Source organism: Thamnophis elegans, chromosome 1 (assembly GCF_009769535.1).
Source record: "Thamnophis elegans isolate rThaEle1 chromosome 1, rThaEle1.pri, whole genome shotgun sequence".
In the NCBI taxonomy this organism is placed as follows: Eukaryota; Metazoa; Chordata; class Lepidosauria; order Squamata; family Colubridae; genus Thamnophis; species Thamnophis elegans.
Window position 1 is genome coordinate 139,210,218 of NC_045541.1, and position 26,047 is coordinate 139,236,264.

Here is a 26,047-nt window from a genome sequence, read left to right on the forward strand (position 1 = left end):
CACAGCCGCATGCCAGTTATCAGCTGTCTTAAGAGTCAGACATCAGTGAGGCAGATGAACAGCTGGAGCCTGTTCCCACTGTGTCCATGCAGAGTTGCCAGATGAAGGAAACAGCTAAAGAATAGGGGTCGAATTGGGAGTAATGGCACAGGTGGACCATAAATGGCCACTCCTAGAGGAAATAAAAGTGGAGCAAAAGGGGAATGGAGTTTGCAGGAGACAATTAGTTTGCTTAATTGGTTTGTGACTCTACGAGGCTCCTTGCCAAGTTTTGCAGATATCGCCCCATCAGCTCTCCAAGCCAGGTAAGGCCTGTGACTGTAAATCCTCCCTTGAAAGACTTTGCTGGATGTGAATGAGCAGAATTCACAGTAAATTAATAAAAGGGTTTTTTGTTGTGGCAAGGAGTTTGCTTCATGTTCTTGGGAAGCCTCGATCAGAACAGTTACACGGCTGTTATGACTTCTGGGATGAGCAGTTACTATGTCAAAACCACTCAAATATTGATGGAATTGATGGTTCATTATCAAGCTGGTAGGTGGCAATCAGAAACTACATGACTACATTTGATAAATGCTATTATTCCAGTATTTTATATATATGTATGCATGATTAATCATTATGAGTACCAAAAGATAGTTCTCACCACAAAGTAACAAAAGTTGCTAATATTTAGGCCAAGAGAAAGCACTAATAGTAAGCTAAACTATATTGCAGCATTATAATTTTTAAATTAAAATGGAATATTTATGTATGGCAATCACTTTAGTAATTTTTATTAAGAAGATAAAAGAATTTATTATACTTTCTGACAACTGTTGGCAGTTAATATTACAATTAGGAGTTACCTAGCAACAGCTAGTAGTATTCTTTACAATTCAAGTCATAGAAGAAACAGAAAAATAACTGGACTAATTAAAATTGTATTTTAATATTTTATTGTGCTTATACCATGACATTTAGGGAAGGAACAAAATTTATATTTTCAGTGGAATAGATTAAAGGACATGCTTAATGTCCAAAGCATTTAAAAGGCTTAAATTAATTTAGATTAGAATGTGTTGTTACTATTTTAATAAATCATAAAAGAAAAACCTGTGTAATTAACAATTTCTTAGTAATCTACAGATACCTTCTACTCTTTTTTGCCGGGGGGGGGGGCATAAACAGGTAAAACACAAGGATGCTGTGGAACACTTAGAAAGTGATCCTAACATCAAGTTAACTTGATGTACCTTCGATTTTACTTTTAGTTTTTTTCTTAAAGCAACTTATCAAATAGTTGGCAAATAATTTAAAAATCAGAGTTAGATTTGAGTTGCTAAAACATCTAAAACTGTTTTTTAGAAATCCAAATACATAGATTTGTACAATCACACATATTGCTGTATTTCACTCATCAGGGTAAACCTTATTTACTAGGATATTAATGAACTGTAGAAAATATTATGCTTATATGCTTCTGCCATTCATTCTTCCCTCACAACTCAGAAACTTTAGTATTGGCTTTAGTTTACTATAATTATATGTACCTGGAAAACTGACTACTTAGAATAAGAGATTTTTAAAAGATTATTTCTTGCAAAAGCAAAAGATGAAATGCCTGGCATTCCAATTTTTCTTACAAAAATATTGCAAGATACCTTAGGGTAAGGTAGCTCATATATATTTTTTCACATCTGTAATTAAACTTTGGCATTTGCTACCATGAGAAATGGTGCTTGCTACCATCTTGGCTTGCTTCAAAGAAGGGTAAACCTATCTATAGAAGTCATGAGGATCAATGGCTATTGGCCTTGATGGCATTGTGACTGCCTCTGAAAGCCACTTGGTGAGAGACAAGCGGGCTTCCTTGTGAATTTAGGTGGCACTGTGAAAACAGGCTGCTGTATGTGATAGGCTAAAGGGTCTGATCCAGGAGAGCACTGTTTATGTTCTTATAACTGGCCCAGAGTCACCCAATGAGCTATGGCTGAGGTAGATCTTGATCTTGAGTCTTAGTCCCAGTCCAACAGTTTAACCAATATGCTGCAATCAAGTGGATTGATTACAACTTATTTGAAACTGAACTTTAACCACAAGATTTATGCTGGGAATGTGAAAAACAGCAGTTAACCAAAATTAAAGTAACAATTGTTTATTTAATTTTAAATATTTATATGGCTGCTCATTTTAATTCAAACTTTGGGTGGCTTGCCATCAAAGGCTAACTTTGGACATTTTCCAAAGTGAAGCAGAGGAAGCATAGGTGTTTCAGGCTTTCTTAACCTCATATATACCACACTAGATCATGCAACTATTTACTAAGTTGTTTCTTAGTAACACATTTTTGAAAAATTAGTAAGCTTTTTAACTACCCACTTTTGACATCTGGCACCATTCTACATGAACATATTCCATAATCATGACCGAATCAATATTAAACTAACCTATATTATTTTTAAAAAAATAGCTGCCATGTATAAAACATCCTGCAGCAGAGTTTAAAGGTAGTCTTTTTCTCTTCCATTGTTAATGTTCATTTTTTTCTAGCTTTCCAACTGCTCACTGGACAAACAGACTGTAGTCTGTTTATATTCCACAGAAACATACTTTGCATCGTGTTATAGGAATGGTATGTAAAAACCATGGTGATGGTAATGTATGGCAAGTGCAACTGATTCATATTTTTTCTTCCTGCAGAAGAGCATTGGGGGTAGGGGACAAATACCAGAGCTCTGCTGTCTCTGATTATCACATGGCTATTCATAAAAATACAAATCCTCCAAAGACTGAAAAAGTAGTATTTTAGAAAACTGGGCAGTTAGACAATCTAACCATGGTTGCATTTTAAACAGAACAAGATAATGATTTGTAGGCCAATGTCTCAAATCCAAATAATTAGCTAGGTTTGTGAGGTCTGAACTGCATCTTACTTGAAAAACTGGGTGTGGAAAGTATAGTATCACTGATAGGGTTTGTTTTTTTCTCTCTCTAGAAAAAATCTAGGGGATGGAGGGCTTTAAGGTTTAATTAGCATCATTTTGAACCACTTAAGTATTTAAGTCCAAATAGCTCTCCTTATGATTTTGAATGGTGAGATCAAAGGCCATATACCCCAAATTAACTTCGAGTAATGAAAAGAAATAAATAGGTAAATGTGATTTAATATAATTTCAAAAGCTGTTTGATTATTTTCATCTAATTTCCATGTATTTTGGTGTGCTGAAAACAAATAAAATAGTGAAAAAACTCTTAGACGTCATGATTTGCCACAACATGCAAAATTGTCTTCAAATTTATCAAAAAAATTTAATTTTTGGTATTTTTTTATATTATGGGTTTTTAACCAACTTTAAAGTCCAAATTACTATTAATTAATTCACATAAGTGCATCTAAGATATAAAATGCTAAAAAAAAACCTTAAACGGTTTGTCTGAGTTATGTAAAAAAATATAGCACTGTAAATCTGATGGTCAGCAATATATACATAAGCTAAGCAAGTTTTAAGTCTGTCCTTCTAATGGTAGAAGGAGTTAATCTTTCCTGAAGAATCCAGTGGGAGGGGGACACAGAGCAGATAGCAGCATCTCCGGTCAGTGCAGGGGGCGTGGCCAGCACTGTGACGTCTCATGTACAGACACAGAGCTGCTCTCTCCTGCATGCCACACTTGTGCACGAATCATCATCAAGTTCTTGGTTCTAGGCTGTTCACACTTTTTCATCGCAATTCATGTTAGCTCGTCATTCTTCAACCGTTATGTTATGGCTCCGCGAAAGTGTATTAATTTGCCAGACAGTTTCTGTTTCATCTGGGGTGAATATACAGTGAAGCAACAGCAGAATATTACAGACTTTGTGAAAAAAGTATACTTTGCATACTTTGGACTAAAAATTGGAGATCAAGATAAAGTTTGGGGGCCTCATAAAGTGTGCAAACGGTGTGTTGAGGACCTCCAAAACTGGTTCAAGGGTAAGAAAAAATCTTTCCGTTATGGGATTCCTATGGCATGGCGAGAGCAAAAGAACCATAGTGATGACTGTTACTTTTGTTCATGCGATGTGAAAGGGTTTAATTCCAAATGGAAGCATTCCATTTCATACCCCAATCTTCACTGAGCAATTCGTCCCATCCCCCATGGCACAGATATACCAGTACCCAAGCCCCCTGCTACCTTGGAAGAGATACCTAGCTCCGATGAAAGTGAAGTCATACCTGAACCAGATGACGAATCAAGTTCTGACTTTGAAGATGATACAAGACCAAAATTGTTTTCTCAGGAGGAGATGAATGATTTGGTAAGAGACTTGAATCTTCCCAAAGATGCCGCTGAGTTACTCAGATCAAGGCTGAAAAGCAGGAATTTATTGTTGCCAGGAGTGTCATCTTTATGGTTCAGACATCGTGAAAAGGAGTTCTTTCCTTACTTCGCCCAGGAAGGCAAGTTGGTTTATTGCATCGATGTCAAAGATCTGATGGGTCAATTTAAAATCCAATATGATTCAGAGCAATGGCATCTTTTTATAGATTCTTCAAAAAGAAGTCTCAAAGCAGTTTTACTCCACAACGGTTTTTACACTTCCATACCTGTAGGTCATTCCGTACACTTGAAGGAAACCTACGAGAATGTGGAATTGGTTCTTCGTAAACTTAAATATGAAGACCATGGTTGGCAAGTGTGTGGGGACTTGAAGGTCTTGTGCATGCTGCTCGGGCAACAAGCTGGGTATACCAAATATCCTTGTTTTCTGTGTCTATGGGACAGTCGAAACCGACAAAATCACTGGACCAAGAAGAGTTGGCAGCCAAGGGTGCTAACAGTCGGTGAAAAAAATTTCCTCCGAGAAACTTTGGTTCTTCTACCACCTCTCCACATAAAATTGGGATTGATGAAGCAATTTGTAAAATCACTTCCAAGAGATGGAGAATGCTTCAAATACTTGGTCACCAAATTTCCATGCCTGTCGGAGTCAAAATTGAAGGAAGGTGTGTTCGTCGGACCAGACATTAGAAGGCTTATAGTTGATCAAGAGTTTGTCAATACCATGACGGATCCTCAAAAAGAAGGGTGGATTGCATTTAAAGAAGTTGTACAGAAATTTTTAGGCAATAACAAAGATCCTCACTACAAAAAGATTGTTGGAAGAATGCTGAAAGCATTTCAAGCTTTAGGTTGTCTGATGAGTTTGAAAGTGCATTTCCTCCAGTCCCACTTTGACTATTTTCCTGAAAATTTGGGAGCTGTGAGGAACAAGGTGAACGATTCCACCAAGACATTAAAGAGATGGAAAGGAGATACCAGGGAAAATGGAGCATTACAATGATGGCAGATTACTGTTGGATGCTTCAGAGAGACATTCCAGATGCTACTCACAAGCGTAAATGCACCAAGAGGAGCCTCACAAGGAAGAAGAATCGAGTTTAGTGTACGTAGGTGAGCTCATTTCAGTTCAAAAAAGGATTTTCATGAAAATATTGTAATAAAACTTTAATTTTATGTCTATTTCCATTTATTTTGAGGTATTGCCTTATTTAACATAGTTACCTAAATTGTCAGGAAATGTGATGTCCTATGACAAAATGGAGGTCATTTTCGGATTCAGTGCACCAAAAAACATAAAGATTATGTGGAATAAACAAAACAGCTCTCGAATTTTTTTTTTTTGCAGACCTGTGTTACCTGTATGTGGAATATATCCATTAAAGTCCCTGTTAATGTTTCCAGGGTTTTTCAATAAATTTACAGATTCTACTATGATGACTTGGTAAATTAGTAAAGCCAACCTCCTGCCAGTTGAAAATCTTTCTTACCTAGGGAGTAAAAGCTGTAAGATATGAATACAATTATTTTATTCGTTTTTGCTTTACCGATTAGAAAATTGCCTTATATACCTTATTTTTGAAAGCACACGTATAATTTCACATGATATTATTGTAGCCAAGTCACATATTCCATTATAAGATGAATGAAAGACCTACTGAATATGAAATATGCAGAAAATGAAATTGAAAATAAGAACAGGAAATCTGAATGCATACACATATTGGAATCCCCTAAGTTGAATATTTAACACTGTTCACAGAAAATAGTTCATGCTTAAGCAGAAGTTTATAGACCATTATTATTTAATTTATTATGAATTTTATCCACCTATTTTTAGAAAAATTACAGCTTAGAAATACAGCATATACACTTTTAAAATATATAAATAAGCACCAGTTTCTATCCAAAACCAAAGCGCTTTCATATTCATATTTTGTCTTAGTCTAGATCTTAGAGTAAAGTAGGATAGAATAACAGAGTTGGAAGGGACCTTGGAGGTCTTCTAGTCCAACACCCTGCCTAGGCAGGAAACCCTATACCATTCCAGACAAATGGCTATCCAACATCTTCTTAAAGACTTCCAGTGTTGAGGCATTCACAACTTCTGGAGGCAAGCTGTTCCACTGATTAATTGTTCTGTCAGGAAATTTATCCTCAATTCTAAGATGCTCCTGTCCTTGATCAGTTTCCACCTATTGCTTCTTGTCCTGCCATTAGGTGCTTTGGAGAATAGCTTGACTCCCTCTCCTTTGTGGCAGCTCCTGAGATATTGGTACACTGCTGTCATGTCTCCCCTAGTCCTTCTTTTCATTAAACTAGACATACCCAGTTCCTGCAATAGTTCTTCATATGTTTTAGCCTCCAGTCCCCGAATCATCATTGTTGCTCTTCTCTGCACTCCTTCTAGAGTCTCCGCATCTTTTTTACATCATGGCGAACAAAACTGGATGCAGTATTCCAAGTGTGGCCTTACCAAGGCATTATAAAGTGGTATTAACACTCCAAAATCTCTCTCACAATTACTACTATTGAGCAAGGTACCACATATACTGTACCTGTGCATTTTGTTTTTCTTGCTTAAATATAGAACCTTACTTTTTTCTCCATGAATTTCATTTTATTAAATAGTGCCCAATGTTCAAGGTTGTCAAGATCCTTCTGTATCTTAAGCCTGTCTTCTGGAGTGTTGGCTATTCCTGCCAGCTTGGTGTCATCTGCAAAGTGATGTGTTCTCAATTTATTCCCTCATCCAAATCATTGATAAAGATGTTGAAGAGTACTGGGACTAAAACAGAGCTTTGGGGTCCTCCACTGCATACTTCCCTCCATGCAGATGCAGTTTCATTGAGGACTACATGTTGAGTGCAGTTGGTCAACCAGGTACAAATCCATCTGGTGGTGATGCTGTCTAGCCCACATATTTCTACTTTATCTAGTAGCAGGTTATGGTCTATTTTATCAAATGCCTTACTGAAGTCCAAGTAAATTATATTGGCAGCATTCCTCTGGTCTGCTAATTTTGTCACTTTGTCAAAGAATGCAATAAGATTAGAGTTTTAGAGTTTTAGAGTTTTATTAGAATTTGTAGGCCGCCCTTTTCCCTGAGGGGACTCAGGGCGGCTCACATAAAACCGGGAAAGGGGAATACAGACATCAAGATAGAAACATATAATAAAATGGTAGGCAACATACATTCATCATTCGGGAGGGGCAACTATCCTTATCCCCAGGCCTGACGGGCGAGCCAGTTCTTCAAGGCTATGCGGAAGGCCTGGACGGTGGAGAGGGTACGAATCTCTACGGGGAGCTCGTTCCAAAGGGTCGGGGCTACTGCTGAGAAGGCCCTCCTCCTTGTGGTTGCCAGCCGACACTGGCTGGCCGATGGGATACGGAGGAGGCCTAGTCTATGGGATCTTATTGGTCGCAGGGATGTAATTGGCAGAAGGCGGTCTCTCAAGTATCCAGATCCACTGCCATGTAGGGCTTTATGGGTGATTAATAGCACCTTGAAGCGCATCCGGAGATCGACAGGCAGCCAGCGCAGCTCGCGGAGGATAGGTGTTATGCGGGTGAATCGAAGTGCACCCGCAATCACTCGCGCGGCTGCGTTCTGCACTAGCTGAAGTCGCCGGATGCTCTTCAAGGGCAGCCCCATGTAGTCTGGCATGATTTGTTTTTGTTGGCTTTTGGTTATTACTTTGTTTGCTTCTAGGTGTTTGCTGATTTGTTGCTTATCTTTTCCAGAATCTTTCCTGGTATTGAGGTTAGGCTGAAAGGTCTGTAGTTTCCTGGATCTATTTTTCCCCTTTTTTGAAGATTGGAACTACATCAGCTATTTTCCAGTCCTCTGGCAGTTCCCTGTTGCTCCAGGATCTTTGAAAGAGATTCTATTGATCTGTTGTAAATTTGCTTTACAGGTAGTCCTCAACTTATAACAAGTGGGTACAACATTTCCATTCCTAAGCAAGGCAGTTGTTATGTGAGTTTTGCCCTATTTTATGACTTTTTTTGCCATAGTTGTAAAGTGAATCACTCCAGTTGTTTAGTGAATTATGTAGTGGTTAAACAAATCTGGGTTTCCCTGTTGATTTTGTTTGTCAGACTACATGTATAAAACCTGGGGTCCTTTCTCAAAAATGAGAAATTCTGTGATAAAATGAAAATGAATGATACACATACAGAGACCAGTTCTGATGTAGAGATGGAAATGAAATGAGAAGACTATTTTCCATACTAGCAATTTTTAAAATTACTATTTGCCTTCCAGGTTCTAGAATTCAACTTCCAGAATTCCTAGACAAGTGTCTGTAATGAAATATAACATGTATCTCACTAGAAGGGAAGAATGACCAGTCTTTGTCTACAAAGAGATTTAGATTTATTTATTCAGTACTGCTGTTAGCCTTCTGAGAATGTTAAAAGTCTATTTCCTTACTAAATTCAAGAGACGGCACTGTATTAGTTTTTTCCAAGACAAATGACACTCATTACAAAGGTAATGCAGTAATTCATTAAGCAGTAGTGACCTTTCCATAATGAATGCAAAAGAGGTCAACTTTCTCTCTGTTCCTTGAAATTCTTCAGTTGACTAGTAAAATATCAAAAAGAAAAAGGGCTCATACTGCACATCATGCAAGTATCTCGACTAATCTACTTCTCCTCCCTACCCCAACTAATATTATGTACCATAAGACTTTGCCTAAGTAACCTACAGAAAATCTCTTCCACATCTATGACACATATTACTTTCCACTAAGTACTAATTTCCATTACCCTCATTTTAATTTTTACCATTTTTTTTATTTGTGAATTTTCCCTTTGCTATCATTGTAAAAACAAGGTGCAAAGGTATCAGCCAGATCAAAGAACAAAAGAACAGCAGGGTTGCATATATGCTCCAGTTCCATTGTGCATGACACTAGGATAATCATAAACAATTACTTCCATGGTTCTGATTTTATTTCACCTATAAATAAAATTTCTACTATTGTAAGCTAACTGAATATTTATAATACAAAACTAGCGCACAATTTTAATAATCAAAATAGTATTTATAAAGTATCAAGGTCTTCAAAAATAAGACAACTGTCTAAAATAAATTTTCAATGAGAAAACAGAACTAATTATATTAAAAACTCCAAAGTCAATTTAAGAATCTGTACTGATTTATAAATACTGTTTGAAATCTTAATTATTTACATATAGTTATGTATAAAGGACAAGCGCATCAAAACTCAGATTGAGCTATATTCTCAGGAAAAAGTTTCTTTTTTCATTATATTCACAAACTACCCAACTATAAATCAATTTAATTACATGACTATAAGTAATTCACTGATAATGTAACTTTCATTTTCCACGTTTCAACTTATTTGAAAATACTCTTTTTCAAATTCCTCATCCCAATTTCCAGCATGGCTCTATTTCAGGAAAAAGGCTAACCCCCTGATAAGATGAATATAAATTCTCCTTTCACATTCTGAAGAGATAATTGGTTTTTGCTCCCTCATTTATTAAAGCTAATTGTTTTGAAAACTTTACTCTAAATGTTAACAAAGTCACATATGAAAATAGAAAGAAAGAAGGCTATCTGTAAAATTAATATTTTTGCAGAACTCAGACATGGAATATGCAGAGTTCATATAGAAAGGTATCACATTTTTTACATAAATCTATATATGAGGTGTAAACTTTATAAAGTAAAATTTCTATAAAACTCTATGTGCATAAATTATTATGCATGGAGCTTCTGGGACCTTGACTAAATTTTGGAAGATTCCAGATTGAAATGAAGCCACACATAAAAAAGCTCTGTCTCCTTCAGATATTTGTCATAAGTCAGTCTTCTTCAGTAGATGACCTCCAGAAATTTTTAATGATGGTAGGGAGGGACAACCAGATTAGGCTGAGAGTACTGGTCTCATTCTGCTACTTGACCTGATGGATCAGATGTTGTCAAACAGTAGAACTTGAAGGGTGTTATATGAGAAGTTAAGCTCTATTCCACAATGTCATTCTTTCCTTCTCAGATTCCTCCCATTGCTCCTTATATTGTCAAGCACTGAGAAAAGAGCAATGTCTGATGAACATATCTCAGTGATGCGTACTGAATGAAGCAGGAACATGTATATAAGCTAAAAGAAGAGGGAATGATGTGACAGGATGAAGAGACCTAATCCTTCTTATAGTCCTTCAGGTGTGCTGACTAGATGAACTCCAGCTAGTTTTATCTCTGTCCCACTGTTTGGTGCATTGGGAAAGGCAGAGACAAAGATGACCTAATTCTGTCAGCACTCCTCTGCTTTATACATGCTATAGTCTCAAATAAAAGGGACAGTGTATAGAGCAATTATGGAGGATGGGCCTTGGGCAGTTGTTTCTCACTAAAAGTATCACATACCAGATGGGAAAGTCTTGTACCTAGGATTAGATCTCTGAGACAAAGATTTCCATTCCTAGATTGTACTTTCCATTCATCATCCCTGAATACTGCTTTAAAAGACCATGACATCTAGTGGGCAACACTATGAGGGAAATTGTCATGCACAAGAGCTAACTCACACAGAGATCTGGGGGTCATCATAGTTCCACCCAAGCTGTATCATCAAGACCGTTTTATAGAAGTACATTTAGCATTTATAAGGATAAGCTGCACCTCCAAATTCACAGGACAATGATCTCACAAGCTTTCCAAACTGAATTGGCTCATTAGTTTGAACAAAACTGTTGAATTATTCTTAACAAAAGAAAAGCTCTTTATAAGATTCATAGCCACTTTTCATGACCTTCTGCTCCACTCCCTTCTCTTTTTTGGCCTTCAAATTTCAATCCACTTTAAACAATCTCAAGACTAATTGGTGCCAGGACTACTTTGCTTTGCCATTTGTATTCTTTTCCTTTTCAATGTTGTTGAATGCCCAGAGAAGAGCAGGATCTATAACACCTCGCTTCCCTGTGGGTGTAATTTAATAATCAGCAGAAAGTATTTTTTTAATTGATTGAGCACCAACGTTTTACAGAGACATGTTTCACTGTCAATTAAGGACTTGAAGAAGGGAAGAATGTTTTAGCTATTTGCATTTTTAGCATAGAGGACAATGGAAAAGGACTTACTTATTGCTATGCACAACTCAATTTTATTAATGGGTCAAATATATGCTTTTTAACTTCTTTGTCTTTTCCAAAGACAAAACAGTAACAGCATTTATCAAGTGGTTTGGGATCTAAATTAAATGTAGAGATAGATTATGGGGTTGGGACAAAGTAGACATCTTTTCACTGGTAAGAAGAAGGAAAATAATGAAGTAATTCTCTATTTGGCAAGATTAGAAAAATAGAAAGTAAAAAAGAAACTTTAGAAATTTACATATTTTCTTTGGTTTTTAACTTTTTACAATGCTTATAGCAGAATACGTCTTCAAAAAGTCATCCCTCTCCATTTCTATTCTCGTAAACATCTCAGAAACAGATTAGGTTACAAAAATGCAACTAGCACCATACTATTCAGTGAGCTTCATGGCTAAATGGATATCTTAATTTGGTTAATGCAAAACCCTACATTGCTAAATTGACACAATTAACAAGGAATGTGAGAACCAAAATAGATCACAAAATCTGGTTAAGTGTAGGATAAAATACCGTTTGAAGAAGTTATGAGCGTTTCAATGAAAGAGAGATTAAAATCTATTGAAAAAGTCAACAGCTTAACAGTTGCTGTTCATTGAGGAGACCCTGAAATTGAATCCACGCCCATCCCAGCTCCGCAAAGGGAAAATGTTGTGATACATTGTGATGGCAATGTGACACCGCAAGTTTGACACGCCGGAAGTTTGACATGGTTTAGTCGATCGTAAATGTGAGCTAGGTGGCCAATCACCAAATAATGTGATCATGTAACCCACAGGGTAACAGTTATGATGGCAATCCTTATTTTGAGGATGCTTTGTAAGTAACTTTTATTGAGTCTATTGTAACTTCTAATGGTAATTAAGTAACCGGTTATAAGTCAACATCTGTTCAAAAGCATGTAGGGAAATATTTTACGTGAGCTGATCATGATACAGAACATTGTAGTTAAGAAAAGCTTGGAAAAGCTTTTGAAAACACACGCTCTGATATACAAGAATATATAAAAATACATCTACATGAAAAAAACAGAGTCCTGATAGATCAGCTTAGCTTCCTGGATACAACTATGGGAAGCTCACTATTACAATGTGGAAGCAATTGCCTTCTTCTTTATTTTTTAGATGTATACTATTTATGACTCAAATAAAATTATGCTCTCAAAATTAAAAATTAAAAGCACCAAAATGTTTGTCTTCCATATATTAACCTAACACTTCTTGAAAGCTATCAAAGAGCACAGCCATAACCTTATTTTCTGGCTGGAAATTTCATTAGTTTATTATATGTGATATGAAGAGCTACTTTCTTGGTCTTATTCCAACAGTTTCAGAGATAATCCTAGCTTTCTCCTGATATTTAAAACTGCGAACCTGGCATGAAAATGAAGTACACACTCCACACTCTTGTCTCTTGGTTTGCAACTTTATGCCTATATTACTAAAACTCGTGTCCAGTAGGAAAAAAATATAAACATCATTAAACATAAAATATTTATAAATTTTAAATTTATAAAATTATGAGTAAAATTATAATGTGCAAAGTACATATGAGTGAACAATCAATACCAAATCAGTTCTTGTTTCATTTATTTCACAAATAAATCTATTCAGCATGTTATATTGTAGTGTGAAAAAATATTAATTGTTCCTTCAATCAGTTCAATTAAACTTATAAGTTATCATAAGTAGAATTAGCTGTAAAAGTGGCTGTTTGAATTGGACCACCACTACTTTATATCAGCCTCTCAAATAATTGTTCCCTCTATCACAAAAACACAATGTAGATCTATATCATATTATACTCAAAAGAAATTCCTGAAAATCTCAGTAAAAAATAATAATGCCCTTTAGTCTGGAAAAGGTTAGAAAAGGTTAGAAAAGGTTAGAAAAAAAGTTTTGAAGCTCCACCAATCTAATACTAAGTGTATTTTATATTTTAAGTGACCAAGTATTTCTTGACTGCAGTGAGTAGAAAATCAACAAATAAATTGTCTGAAATGAGAACAATTGGGATCATAGTATATCTTTTCAAGAATGGTGGTCATAATAAACTCACTACAAAAGCACAGTATTAAATTGTTCAAGCATTCACAAAGAATTCAAGAACAACATCTAAATACTTACAGTTTTTCTTGTCTTAGCTAAAGTCGGCATTCACGACCCTGCCATGAAGAAATGTACAGGTAGATTTTGTTTAACAGAATAGAGGGACTAAGAGGGACCTTGGGGGTCTTCTAGTTCAACCTCATATACCATTTTAGATAAATGGTTGTCCAATCGCTTCTTAAAAGCCTCTGATGTTGGAGCACCCACAATTTCTGTAGGCAAGCCGTTCCATGGTTGATTGTTTTTATTGTCGGGAAATTCCTCTTTAGTTCTCTCTCTTTGTTCAGGTTTCCATCCATTGCTTCTTGCCTTCCAATGCTTTGGAAAATAGGTTGACCCTCCTCCTCTTTATGGCAACTTCTCAAATATTGGAACATTGCTATTATGTCGCCCCTGGTTCTTCTTTTCGTTAGACTAGACATACCCAATTCCTGCAAACATTTTTCATACGTTTTAATCTTCAGCCCCCCCCCCCCGTCATCTTTAACAAATGCCCTGTTTAGCTAATATTTGAAGTTATAACTGCTTGACAATTTCCCTGTTTAGCTATGATGGCACTGAAAAAGTAACTTTACAACTGGTTCTCACACTTACAACCTTGCAGTGTCCCCATAATGACATGATAGAGATTTGGGCACTTGTGGCAGTCTTCTGGCTATGTGACTGTCATTTGTGAGCTTGACAGCTAACTTCCTACAAGTAGAGTCAATGGCTAAACTGTAACAAGTCACAGTTACATGATGGCTAACTTAACTACTGCATCTAAGCATGCTAAGTAAAACTGGAATTCATTAAGGCAGAAGCCGTAACTCACTAAGTATAACATTGGTGCTTGTCTGAGATAGCTAAGTCAAACTGTACACCAAAACCTCATAGAAAAATCATGGCAGTCAATTTAGGAATCCCACAAATGTTGAAACAGTTTGCTATAGACAAATTGACCAGTATTCCTACAAAGATATGAGAGATTGATAAACAATTACAGGAAATAATTTGTTGTATGTATGGCTGCTAAAGATGGTATAATCAATGACTAAATCTACAGGGAAGCTTATTTTTTTTCAACACTAGCATACTACATTTGGATTACTCTGTTTAGTCAAATGAAACAATTATTTATTTGTTTGTTTCTAAGATTCTGGTCAGATATCAGCAGGATCCAATTCTCTTTAGATATCAATAAACCTTTATGAAGCTCGGATAACATTAAGTGCCAAAAATTAAGCAAAAATTCAGAAAATCCAAAAGAGATTTAAATACTTTCCCCCTGAATTGTATATGTACCATCAATAAACAAGCATTTTGTTCTTTTGATTTTTTAAAAATATGCGCTTTTGTGGTTCTATGCTTCAAATCACAGTTGTAGGGAAAGCCCCTGCAATTATCTTGGCAACAATATGAAGCTGATTTACTTTGTTTTCTTTCTTTCCAATCTACTCCAAAGATTTAGGATTTCCCATCAAATACTAACCAGTCCAACCCTATTTTAGATCTTTTAAATTCTACTTAAGGAAAAATAAGAAAAGAAAGTCCTACAGGAAATATCTCCTGCTTGTCTATTTTTTTAATTGATTTTGTATATGAAATATGCTTATTCTGATAAAGAAAATTGATGTTGAAGCAGCAAAATAATACAAAAAGAAAACCTGGCCAAAGTTGGAATGCCCTGGTAGCACTGGAATCTTATATAAATTACTGGCAGCCATTGCAATCAATGCATAAGCAGCATTGCATTCAGATTACAACATACATTAAATCAGGTGAAGCTTGCAATATTCGGGTCATACTACACCCAGATCCCAGATAACTGAAAAAGAATATGTGCACCACAGCAACAGCTGGGTAGAATAAGCTCTAAAACGCTGTGTGTCAAACTCGGCAAATGCATTTCTTTCTAAGGTTTGAAAGACATGAACAGTGGGTCACTTTCCCTCTGTGGTTTCCTGCCAGACAAGCTGTATAAATCTTCTAATTCCTTCTCTTAATCCAACCCCCTAGAGGCTTTTTATTACTGGAAGAGTTAAAGCCATTCTGCGTGTAGTTTGAACTATGTAGCAAGATCCAGCATTTTGGGGAATGCAGTGGAATGCTGACATTTGATTTCTCCTTGAAGATAGCATCTGTTCACGTAAAATCACAGTCTTATTACAAAATGCTGACTTGCAAGAGAAAATCTGCTTTCTCTTTTGGAGATTTCAGTCACTTCTGAAAACTAGTTCTGCAGGTTCCCAACAACAGAGAATCTGAATGGGATGAATGCTTCAGGTACATACATATATGCAAATCCATTATTTAAGAAATTGCAGGTAGTATTTCATGAAATGCTTTCAACTTCAAACAGTGCCTTGTAATGACCTACCAATAGAAGTTTATATAATAGGAAGAGTTTCAGCAATGTGTATTTTGTATTCATGAGCTAATCCAATACTCTACTTTAAATACTTTATTGGTATTTTAAATAAGAACTGATTAAGCCTCCCAAGCGAGAAGGGGGGAAAGACTTTAATTTTTAAAACTCTTTTTCCCAATTAATCTTCCTTAAAATATTTCCAACGAAGCAGAAATATTACTATATTAACCAGGAGGGAGTAAGACCTCTGTGTTTTCAGAGCTGGAAACATCAGATATTTTTCCCTTCAACTGCTACTTGTCATCCAAATTTCCCAATCTTCTTGAGACAATGGATACATTTGGAACATTTATGGTTATTCTTTCACAAATGATTTAGCACAACAATCAATCACATAGCATCCATTTACCAGAAGGAAAACAGATAAGGATGCTATCCACCAGAAATTTGAGCTCTTACTCTAACTCCTCAGCTAAGTTTTGAATTTTGTTATTGGGAGTTTGACATATTTCCAAAAAAACACAGTGCCATAGTCTTATGATAACTAAACAAATTGTTAGAAATATAGATTTACATTATTACCATCATTATTACTATCTAAAAATAATAACTAAAATCAGATAGGTCAATAACCTGGTGTGGTACCAAGAAATTTTTCTTAAGTGTACACTGGCACTCTGGTTATAATCCAAGAGTAACAAAATTTACCTCTGACTAATACATTTCAAATTGCAATCTCCAACTGTAGGCATACTTTGAATTACACACTTTATTTAATTTGTAGATTTTCCTGTTCTTCCCCATCTCTTGCATTTTGAAATTACTTGCCCAGTGAGAAAACAGTTGTGCCATTCTAGTTAGTTCTCAGAAAGATATTGCCCTATTGTGGCTATTGATTTTTTTTTCTTATAGATAAACAGGACTATTGTTGCTTTTAATGAACAAAAAAGCATACTGTACAGTCCAAAAGTTAATAGGAACTACACAAAGATGCAGACACTCTAATTATTGCTTTTAATATATTTCATAGGAAGAATTAGATGCAGCTTATTGTCAGCTTCAGAAACTACATATGTCTTCAGTTTAAAGGAACATTTTTGACAACTTTACCATACAAGTCAAAGGTACTGTAGTATTGTAAGAAACAAATGAAAATAATTTCCATCCAGATACAAAAACAACATCTCCATTTATTCTCATTTTTCTTATAGGAAAAAAGTCACTTCAGTTGCTTAATAAACTATTATTGCAGCTCTTTAAAGGCTATATTTTTCTATAAATTTAAACATCAAAATGGAATCTCATCTATTAGTTTAATATATATTCACTGCAACAAGTAGCTAGTAGTTAGTTAATATTTTCTACACTAGCACTCCAGATCTCACTAGTCATAAAAGCAAAGTGATTACTGAGACATGGACAATACAAAATTGCTATCATTTATACCAAACACACACACACACACACAAATATATACATACACATACACACACAGAGTGCGTATATATATATACACATACATACATATACATACACATACATACATATACATATACATACATACGTACACACACAAACACATACACACAAACATACACACACACACACACACACACACAGAGTTCTAGCAAACTCAGTTCTGTATTTACATAATAATCTTAAATTCCCTCTTCCACAATTCATTTTTATTTTTATAGTTACACATAGATCATCCAAGTATACGTTATACTTGTACATTAATAATTTTCTGTTTTACCCCTCCTTCCCCCTCCCTCCTAATTCAAATTTTCAAATACTGTTTGTTAAATATCCAAAATGGCACATATCATGATGGACTCAACTATGTTGGAGGAGCCCCGAGCTTTAGAGAGGTGTGAGAAAGTATTTAACAGGGTACCTAAAATCTACAGTATTTAAGTGAGAAGGATTGGGAAGCTACAAAAGAGCCAGGAAATAGAGTATCCTGGAAGAGGGCAAGTTCCAGCCTTGAGTATGACTAGAACGGTGCGCAACTTTCTCTCTATGTTTTTGGATGAAAGTTGTCACAGGTGTTTGGCCCTCGAAAAAAAATTTGTGGCTCATACTATAATCTGCACTGATACAGACTCTACATTTTCAATCCAGTCTTCATAAACAAAATAATTTCTATTCATTAGATCTTCAAAAGACTTAACAGCCAAAGTATGCAACAGTCTTTCTATAAAATGTATTAAACAGAAGTAGATTTTCACTGATCAAGTAAGAAGTGTTCTACACTTATGTAATGGTAAGTGAGCACCTGTCTACCCTAGACAATTTCAAATCACCAGGACCGGATGGATTACACCCCAGGGTTCTGAAGGAACTGGCAGACAAGATCTCAGAACCACTGAACTATATCTTTCAGAGATCCTGGAGCATCGGGGAACTACCAGAGGACTGGAAAATAGCTGATGTGGTTCCCATCTTCAAAAAAGGGGGAAAAATAGATCCAGGAAACTACAGAGCTATCAGCCTGACCTCAATACTAGGAAAGATTCTGGAAAAGATAATCAAGCAACGAATTAGCACCTAGTAAACAAAGTAATAGCCAAAAGCCAACATGGGTTTGTCAAAAACAGATCATGCCAGAATAATCTTATTGCATTCTTTGATAATGCGATAAAATTAGTGGACCAGAGGAACGCCATCGATATAATTTACTTGGATTTCAGTAAGGCATTTGATAAGGTAGACCATAATCTACTACTATATAAAGTAGAAAAATGTGGGTTAGACAGCATCACCACCAGCTGGATTTGTACCTGGTTGACCAACCACACTCAACATGTAGTCCTCAATGGAACTGCATATTCATGGAAGGAAGTATGCAGTGGAGCACCCCATGGCTCTGTTTTGGGCCCAGTACTCTTCAATATCTTCATCAATGATTTGGATGAGGGAATAAATGGGGAACTCATCAAATTTGCAGATGACACCAAGCTGGCAGGAATAGCCAACACTCCAGAAGATAGGCTAAAGATACAGAAGGATCTTGACAAACGTGGACATTGGGCACCATCTAATAAAATGAAATTCAATGATGAAAAGAATAAGGTTCTACATTTAGGCAACAAAAACGAAATGCACAGGTACAGTATAGGTGGTACCTTGCTCAACAGTAGTAACTATGAAAGGGATCTTGGAGTCCTAGTGGACAACCATTGAAATATGAGCCAGCAGTGTGCAGCAGCTGCCAAAAAAGCCAACACAGTTCTAGGCTGCATAAACAAAGGGATAGAATCAAGATCACGTGAAATGTTAATACCACTTTATAATGCCTTGGTAAGGCCACACTTGGAATACTGCATTCAGTTTTGGTCACCACGATGTAGAAAAGGTGTGGAGACTCTAGAAAAAGTGCAGAGAAGAGCAACAAAGATGATTAGGGACTGGAGGCTAAAACATATGAAGAACTATTGCAGGAATTGGGTAGGTCTAGTTTAATGAAAAGAAGGACTAGGGGAGACATGATAGCAGTCTTCCAGTATCTCAGGGGTTGCCACAAAGAAGAGGGAGTCAAACTATTTTCCAAGGCACCTGAGGGTAGAACAAGAACCAATGGGTGGAAACTAATCAAGGAGAGAAGCAACTTAGAACGGAGGAGAAATTTCCTGACAGTTAGAACAATTAATCAGTGGAACAGCTTGCCTCCAGAAGTTGTGAATGCCCCAACACTGGAAGTCTTTAAGAAGATGTTGGATAGCCATTTGTCTGAAATGGTATAGGGTTTCCTGCCTAGGCAGGGTGTTGGACTAGAAGACCTCCAAGGTCCCTTCCAACTCTGCTATTGTATTGTATTGTATTAATTTAATTTAATTGTAATCTTATGAGATATGAATAGGGACAACTATTAACCCAGACTTGATACATTTCATTTCTGCAGATCTGCCTGGCCAAGAAACTCCAAGCAATAATTTAATGTTTTGGTTAATGCATCAGCAAATATCCCTTAACTGAACCGATTTTAACTATATTGTTTTCTTCTCTAAGAATGTAAATATGCTGATATGCAAGCTTGCTTGTACTACAGGAAAACTTTTAAATAAAGCTGTATTTGCTTTGACGTAAAATGCATTATGTCAATTGTCTCAATGACAGTAATTCTGAAACACATCAAAATGATGTTTTGAAACATATTGTCAAACCTAGACAAATAAACATAGAAAACCTCTGCATGGAGTCAGGGTCACATTGTTTGACTTCTCTTCTTTTCCCATACTAAAAAGTGGAATGAAACAACATTCAGAACTAGTAGGATGGGGAGGGGGGATACACTGTTTCTAAACCATTACTGTCACACTACTACATCCAAGAACTGAGATAACACCAAGTATGATATCTACAGTGGCAAACACAAAATGACCCTTCATTGTAGACTACCTGAAGCTTTCTCAAATGTCCAATTGAATTCTGCCCTTAATAGGGAAAAAATCAAAATAAATATTTGAATGGCACACATAACAAGAGCTTTGTGGAAGGGGGTTATTGTTGCTGAAGCATATAATGTCGCTTAGTATGCTTGCAAGCCACGTTACAAAATATTTAGCTAGCTCAGCCTTTCTCCAATCTGGTTCCAAATGCAGCAGCTCATAATTCCCAAAATTCCAAGCCAGTGAATCTCTGGATTTAGTTGAATTATTGAATTGGATTCCAGCACATTTGGAGAACAAATCTGCTTCCTAATTCATACATGAATAATGCAGAATGAAGCATAAAACAAAGTTTCTTTATAGAATTCACTGATCAGGAAGACAATGTAGATTATATTTTAATGTGTTTAACTTATCAATTCTTAAGATGCTATAGCTATCAAAAACTTTCAATTGCTGCTCTTTCTTCTTTCATTTTTTTACTACAACAAAACATTTTGTAACTTCAAATGACCATACGTAAGAGTTCTTAATAACTAAATTAAAAATAAGGAAAAAAAAGATGAAATGTCTCCCCCCCTCCCTTTTTTTTAATCAGGATGATAAAATGTTCAAACCCACTGTAGTTTCTATGTAAGGTTATCTGTTACCAAGGCAACAGTGCATGTCTTAGTACTAATGGCCTGTCCTTTTGCCAGGCAACAAACAGCCTTGTGATGTAACTGCACCTGTCTCAGCTATGCGTTGCTATGGAGGCCTTCTAGTTACTATGGTTACCATCACGCTAATCGCCTAGCAAGGGCAGACATACAGCCGTTGCCTGCAAAAGCCCAGCTGTTCTTCCCAATCTCTGCCTGAAGATTGATTGTTTGGGCCATGTGATGGAACGCACGGCTCAGCAGAGATGCTCAGGCACTTTATTAGAGTTACAAGAATGAAATTACATTGCAAGTTGCCACTTCTTAAAGGAGCATTTTAACTGAAGGGTGCAACTGCACTCTCAAATCTCAATCTTAGTAAGCATTTAAAAATTGCTATCAGACAATCATTTGTGTAACCAATGTCTGCACTTAAGCAAAAAATGATGCCATGGCTCTATTTTATACAGATTTCACAAAACATTTATTATTTATAGCTATCTAACATCATGCTAAGTGCTGCAGCAATTATGGATTCCAAACTTCCTGTAACAAATCATATATTTTCAAGCAGATTTGAAATGTGGCAGGTTTTACATCTGCCATACCTTTTTTCACTGCAGTAGGACAAAAAGGCAAACTCATCCGTGAAGGTTTTTTTATTTCCTGCCATTTTAAAGTTACCAGACCTGACTGACCCTTTTACCAAACAGAAAAGCACTATGGCAACTAACATAATTGCTAGCATTTGCTTTGCAGAGCAGGTAACCACAACAGCAGCAGGTTAAAAAAACAAAACACATACTTTCATCACCTGGAAGCCAAAGTTTACATGAGGCAATCTTCCAAACATAGCATTAGAAAGAAAGATTCGGCAGCAATCTTATCCACTCATGAAAGCATAACATGAAAATCTGGAATCTTATCTTATACTTCACAGCTTCTAACACAAGTACAGAGGACAGAGAATTTTGGTAATAATTGCAGAAGCAGTGGAACATAAGAGTAATTAATTGCAGCGGACATGTGACTTTCATCAAAACTGGTAAGAAATTCTATAGTACAAACTAGGGTTATAAGAATGCCTATGGTCTGGCAACAGGTGTGGACCTACCTTTTTTAATAATTAGTGTAACCATTCATGACAGGGATTCACAGGCTCTAGTTTTTGTTGATTATCACATAGTTTTGAGAGAACCACTCAATGTAATCAGGTAGTTGGATACACTCAAAGAAAAATGCTGAATAAGCCTTACTTTGAAAATAAATTGGTGGGAACAACATTTGATATCACTGCAAGCGCCAACATTTTTTTAAAAAAAATTATTTGTGTCTCAGAGGTTGTCATAAGCAGGGAGATTCTCAGTCATACAGGTCATGGTTGTCCCAAATGTGGTTTTTTTTAAAGGCAACTAGATTTGTTTTTCCTTGAAGACATTTGCGTTCTCTTCAAGGAAAAACAAAGTCCAGTTGTTTTTTGAAAAAGCACTCTTGGGACAGCAGGGCAGTATTTTCCTAGCCCCCCCTCCCTACACTTTTTGTATGGAGGTATCTTAGAATTGTGAGGCCAATATTTATTTTATTCTTTTAAATACAATCTAAAGCTTATATGGTAAGGTAACCGCTAAATGTTTTTAAAAATGGATCAGGTTCTGGACACTAAAGAAGGAAATAAATTAGCAGTCTGAGCATTACATGGCATTCATTGGATGCAGGTTGCTCATTCCTACTTCAGCCACTTATCATACATTAGTTATATTTTACTTATTTAAAAAATGCATGTATACATACATTCCTTCTAGATTTAATATATTTGAACAGATGAATTGACTTGCAAACCTGAAAGCAGTACACAGCTGATTTACAGACTTTATATAAAGATATGTTCAAGTTTTCTTACCTTTGATATGCCTGAGGAGATGCTGGAGGTGTGCTGAACACATGGGAATATGGGTGATAGGGTGTCTTTTTCAAAGCCTGGATAAGATTTTGTCTATATTCTGGGTCTATACACCACAAAGACCCCTTCCCAATACTCTGCAGAGAATGATAAAAAAATCATAATTTTAAAATAATATATTTTTCACATTTCTCAGAACACCGAGAATATTTCTTCCTGCTATAAAGGAAAGCAGTTCTAAGTCTTTGACATAAATTTCAGAAAAAATTCTGCTGCACTTCATTGCTAATGTTTAGAAGATACTAAGGCTATTTGATATTTAAAAAATAGCAATAGCTATTCTTGTTTAGATTTTTATCCTCTCTTTTTAAAAAGATATACAACTTAAAGTGGCAAACATGCCAATACTCCTTCTTCCTCCTATTTTCCCCACAACAAAGACCACCCAAAGTGTATTCGGGTGAGAGACGGTGGCTGGCACAGTCACCAAGTGTTTTGCATGCCTAAAGTGGGACTAGAACTCACAATCTCCTGGTTTCTAGGCTAGCACCTTAATTGCTACACCAAACTGGTTCCCTAATTTGGGGGGAAATTCTATTTTTCCACAAGTTATTTAGCTGGGAGGGAATATCACAGTCCAGATGGATGATGAATAAGCGCCTCATATCAAACTCCTATTGTGAATATTATAGAAGAAAATTGGAGACAGTGATTTTGAACACTCAACCATCTATGAAGCGGAGCCTAGATGCCATGACGAGACGACGTGCGATCTCAAAGCTCTGAGACCGCACTCGATACTTTTATTGCTGGGGGGTTCTAATGGACCTAAATCATCCCGAAGATATGGTGAACAGAAAGATTACACCTTGCTGATCTCGGGGATATCGCAAAATCTCCGAGAAAAGCAGGTTTAAAGTCTTCTGCTAGCAGTAAAAATTCCAGTCCTTCAAGACTGACAAAGTCAGGGCAATATGGAGAAGTGTTAAGTGTTAAGCTGGTGAGAAACTTTAATTGTTTTTTTAAAAAACGGACTGCCTAAAATTTTTAAAACTAACTCTAATCAAAGAATAGAAGAACTTAGCGGTGATTTTGATTTTTGTAATGGTTCTGGACAGTGGTTATCTTACTTTTTAAATGTTATTTACATGGATTGATTCTAAGTAAAGCTTTTCAAATGGATAGACTACTCTAACATTTCTTCTGACTCTCTGTAAGCTATAAATTGACTGTTTACACCCCGACACTTTTATTGCTTGGCTGTTCTGGCTTAAGATCTGATAAGATTGTACAGCTATTCCTTTGTACTTTGCTTTCGCTGCCGAGTGTTTTTAGTCTTGCTGAGCTTTCAAGAAAAAATACAACTGCGTGTAAACATGGCGTCTCTTCAAGCCTCTCTCCAAGTGATACTTTCAGCTTTGAAGAGGGTGTTTGATACAGAGGAAAGAATTGAAAAAAAATTGGATTATCTGGTGTATTTGGCAACAAATTGTGATGAAAAAACTGAGGATGTTTATCAAATACAAAATAAGAAGATGGAAATTCAAAAAATTGAAATGGACGGATATAAAGAGTTTGAGCTGGTTGATATTCATGGCAATTGGTTTATTTCTGAGGGAGGAAAGAATGGAATATTTGAAGAGGAATTAAATGGAGAGAAAATTTATTTCAAAGGACAGGACATAGAAGGAGAAAAAAGCATTAAAGAACTTATGGACTATGAAATACTATTTGCAAAATATTTGATAACACTGCTGAGAAGTAAAGACAAGCTGATAAAGGAAACAAAAGGTGGGCATCAACATTATATGAGAGATACTATGAACAAGAAAGTGCAAAGATCATTTAGTACAAACTTGTTTAAAAAGATGTTTGGAGAATTGGATCCACAAATGGCAGTAGATGATTGTTTTGTTATTGGAGAGATACAGGTTGATAGATGGAAGAGTATAATTCAAAATTAGCTAAACTTAGCTAAATCTAGTGGTAATAGGTATAGTTAAATAAAAATTGATAATGATAGTAATGTATACAATGTTGAGCTGTTATGATAAGTAATAATTGGACATGAGAAGGGAAGGTTAGAAATATTTTTGACTATATATAAAGATTATTAATAACAATAATAATTATAATAAAAAAACAAAATTAAATACAGTTAAGTTTTAACTAATAGGGGGATGTTATGATATAGGATATAGTTAAATAAAGAAAGGATAATGATAATAAATTATATACATGGAGGATTAGAAAATTTTGGTATTAAATATTATGGATGTTTAGCTAAAACAGGATATGAGGATTTAATGTTAATGGAGGATTTTACAAATAAGTAAATGAAATGCCAGTATGTGGTTATGTATTGAATCTTGGTATATTTAAGGATGAAGGATGTTTAAATAACTATAGTCAAATAAAAGTGGAGGTATGATGATGTTAATATAGTAAATATTTGAGTTAAGATACTTGAATTAATATGAATTATATTTGATGATGGTGGAAGAGATGCACAAAAGCCTTTTGTAACCAGCTGATACACTTTCTACAATATGTAAAGAAGGAAAATAAATAAAAAATTATAATAAAAAAAAGAGAACATTGGCCGGGGAGCCCAGGGGACACTTGCAACTTCTGTCCCACAGTCGACAGCTGGTGGCCTCTCAGGAGGCAAAAGAGTGAACCTGCTGGGCCTTTGGTGTGGTCCAGCAGGGCTCGCCCCATATTTTCCTATGTCAGTTTCTGCTTCGCTTGCTTACTATCAGCTGCCATAGAAACAGGGTGGGTGAGGGCATGGTATTTGGGATGGGAATTATATGGTACTGGAGGAGATATGGAAAAGGGAGTTTTCTTCTCACCATCTTCTCCGTATGCTGGTGGCCGGTGTTTGGATCTGGTCAAGGCCAACCATCCTGCATACCAACTTGATGATGTCTTTTGGAGATGCAACCCACATGATATCTTAGGGAGTTGCAGATTGGACATTGGGGTAGGGTCATTGGAGGGGGGTCTGGGTTATCATTTGATATGTACTTGTTTGCATCTTTCTGGCTCAGATCTTACTTTTCTTTCACTGCTATCTTTTCATAACTAGTAAAAGTATTTTAATTTCCATGGGGGGGGAAAACCATCTATGAAATAAAATAATTTTGATTGTACAGCTAAAAGGCATTAATGCCATTCTTTACCATAAACCTTATCAATTTTCTGCACTGTCTGATTAGTATCATAGC

The 26,047-nt window shown here is 36.0% G+C and overlaps 1 protein-coding gene across 3 annotated transcripts in view; it reads right to left on the reverse strand.

Moving 5' to 3' along the window:
* The window catches only part of FOXN3 (forkhead box N3), a 177,493-nt gene that overhangs the window by 86,704 nt on the left and 64,742 nt on the right, over positions 1-26,047 (reverse strand). For all 3 annotated transcript variants that reach the window (XM_032232809.1, XM_032232800.1, XM_032232816.1), the window contains exon 3: positions 22,818-22,954. In XM_032232809.1, the coding sequence (XP_032088700.1) occupies positions 22,818-22,954 (137 nt within the window). The remainder of the gene's footprint in view (positions 1-22,817; positions 22,955-26,047) is intronic.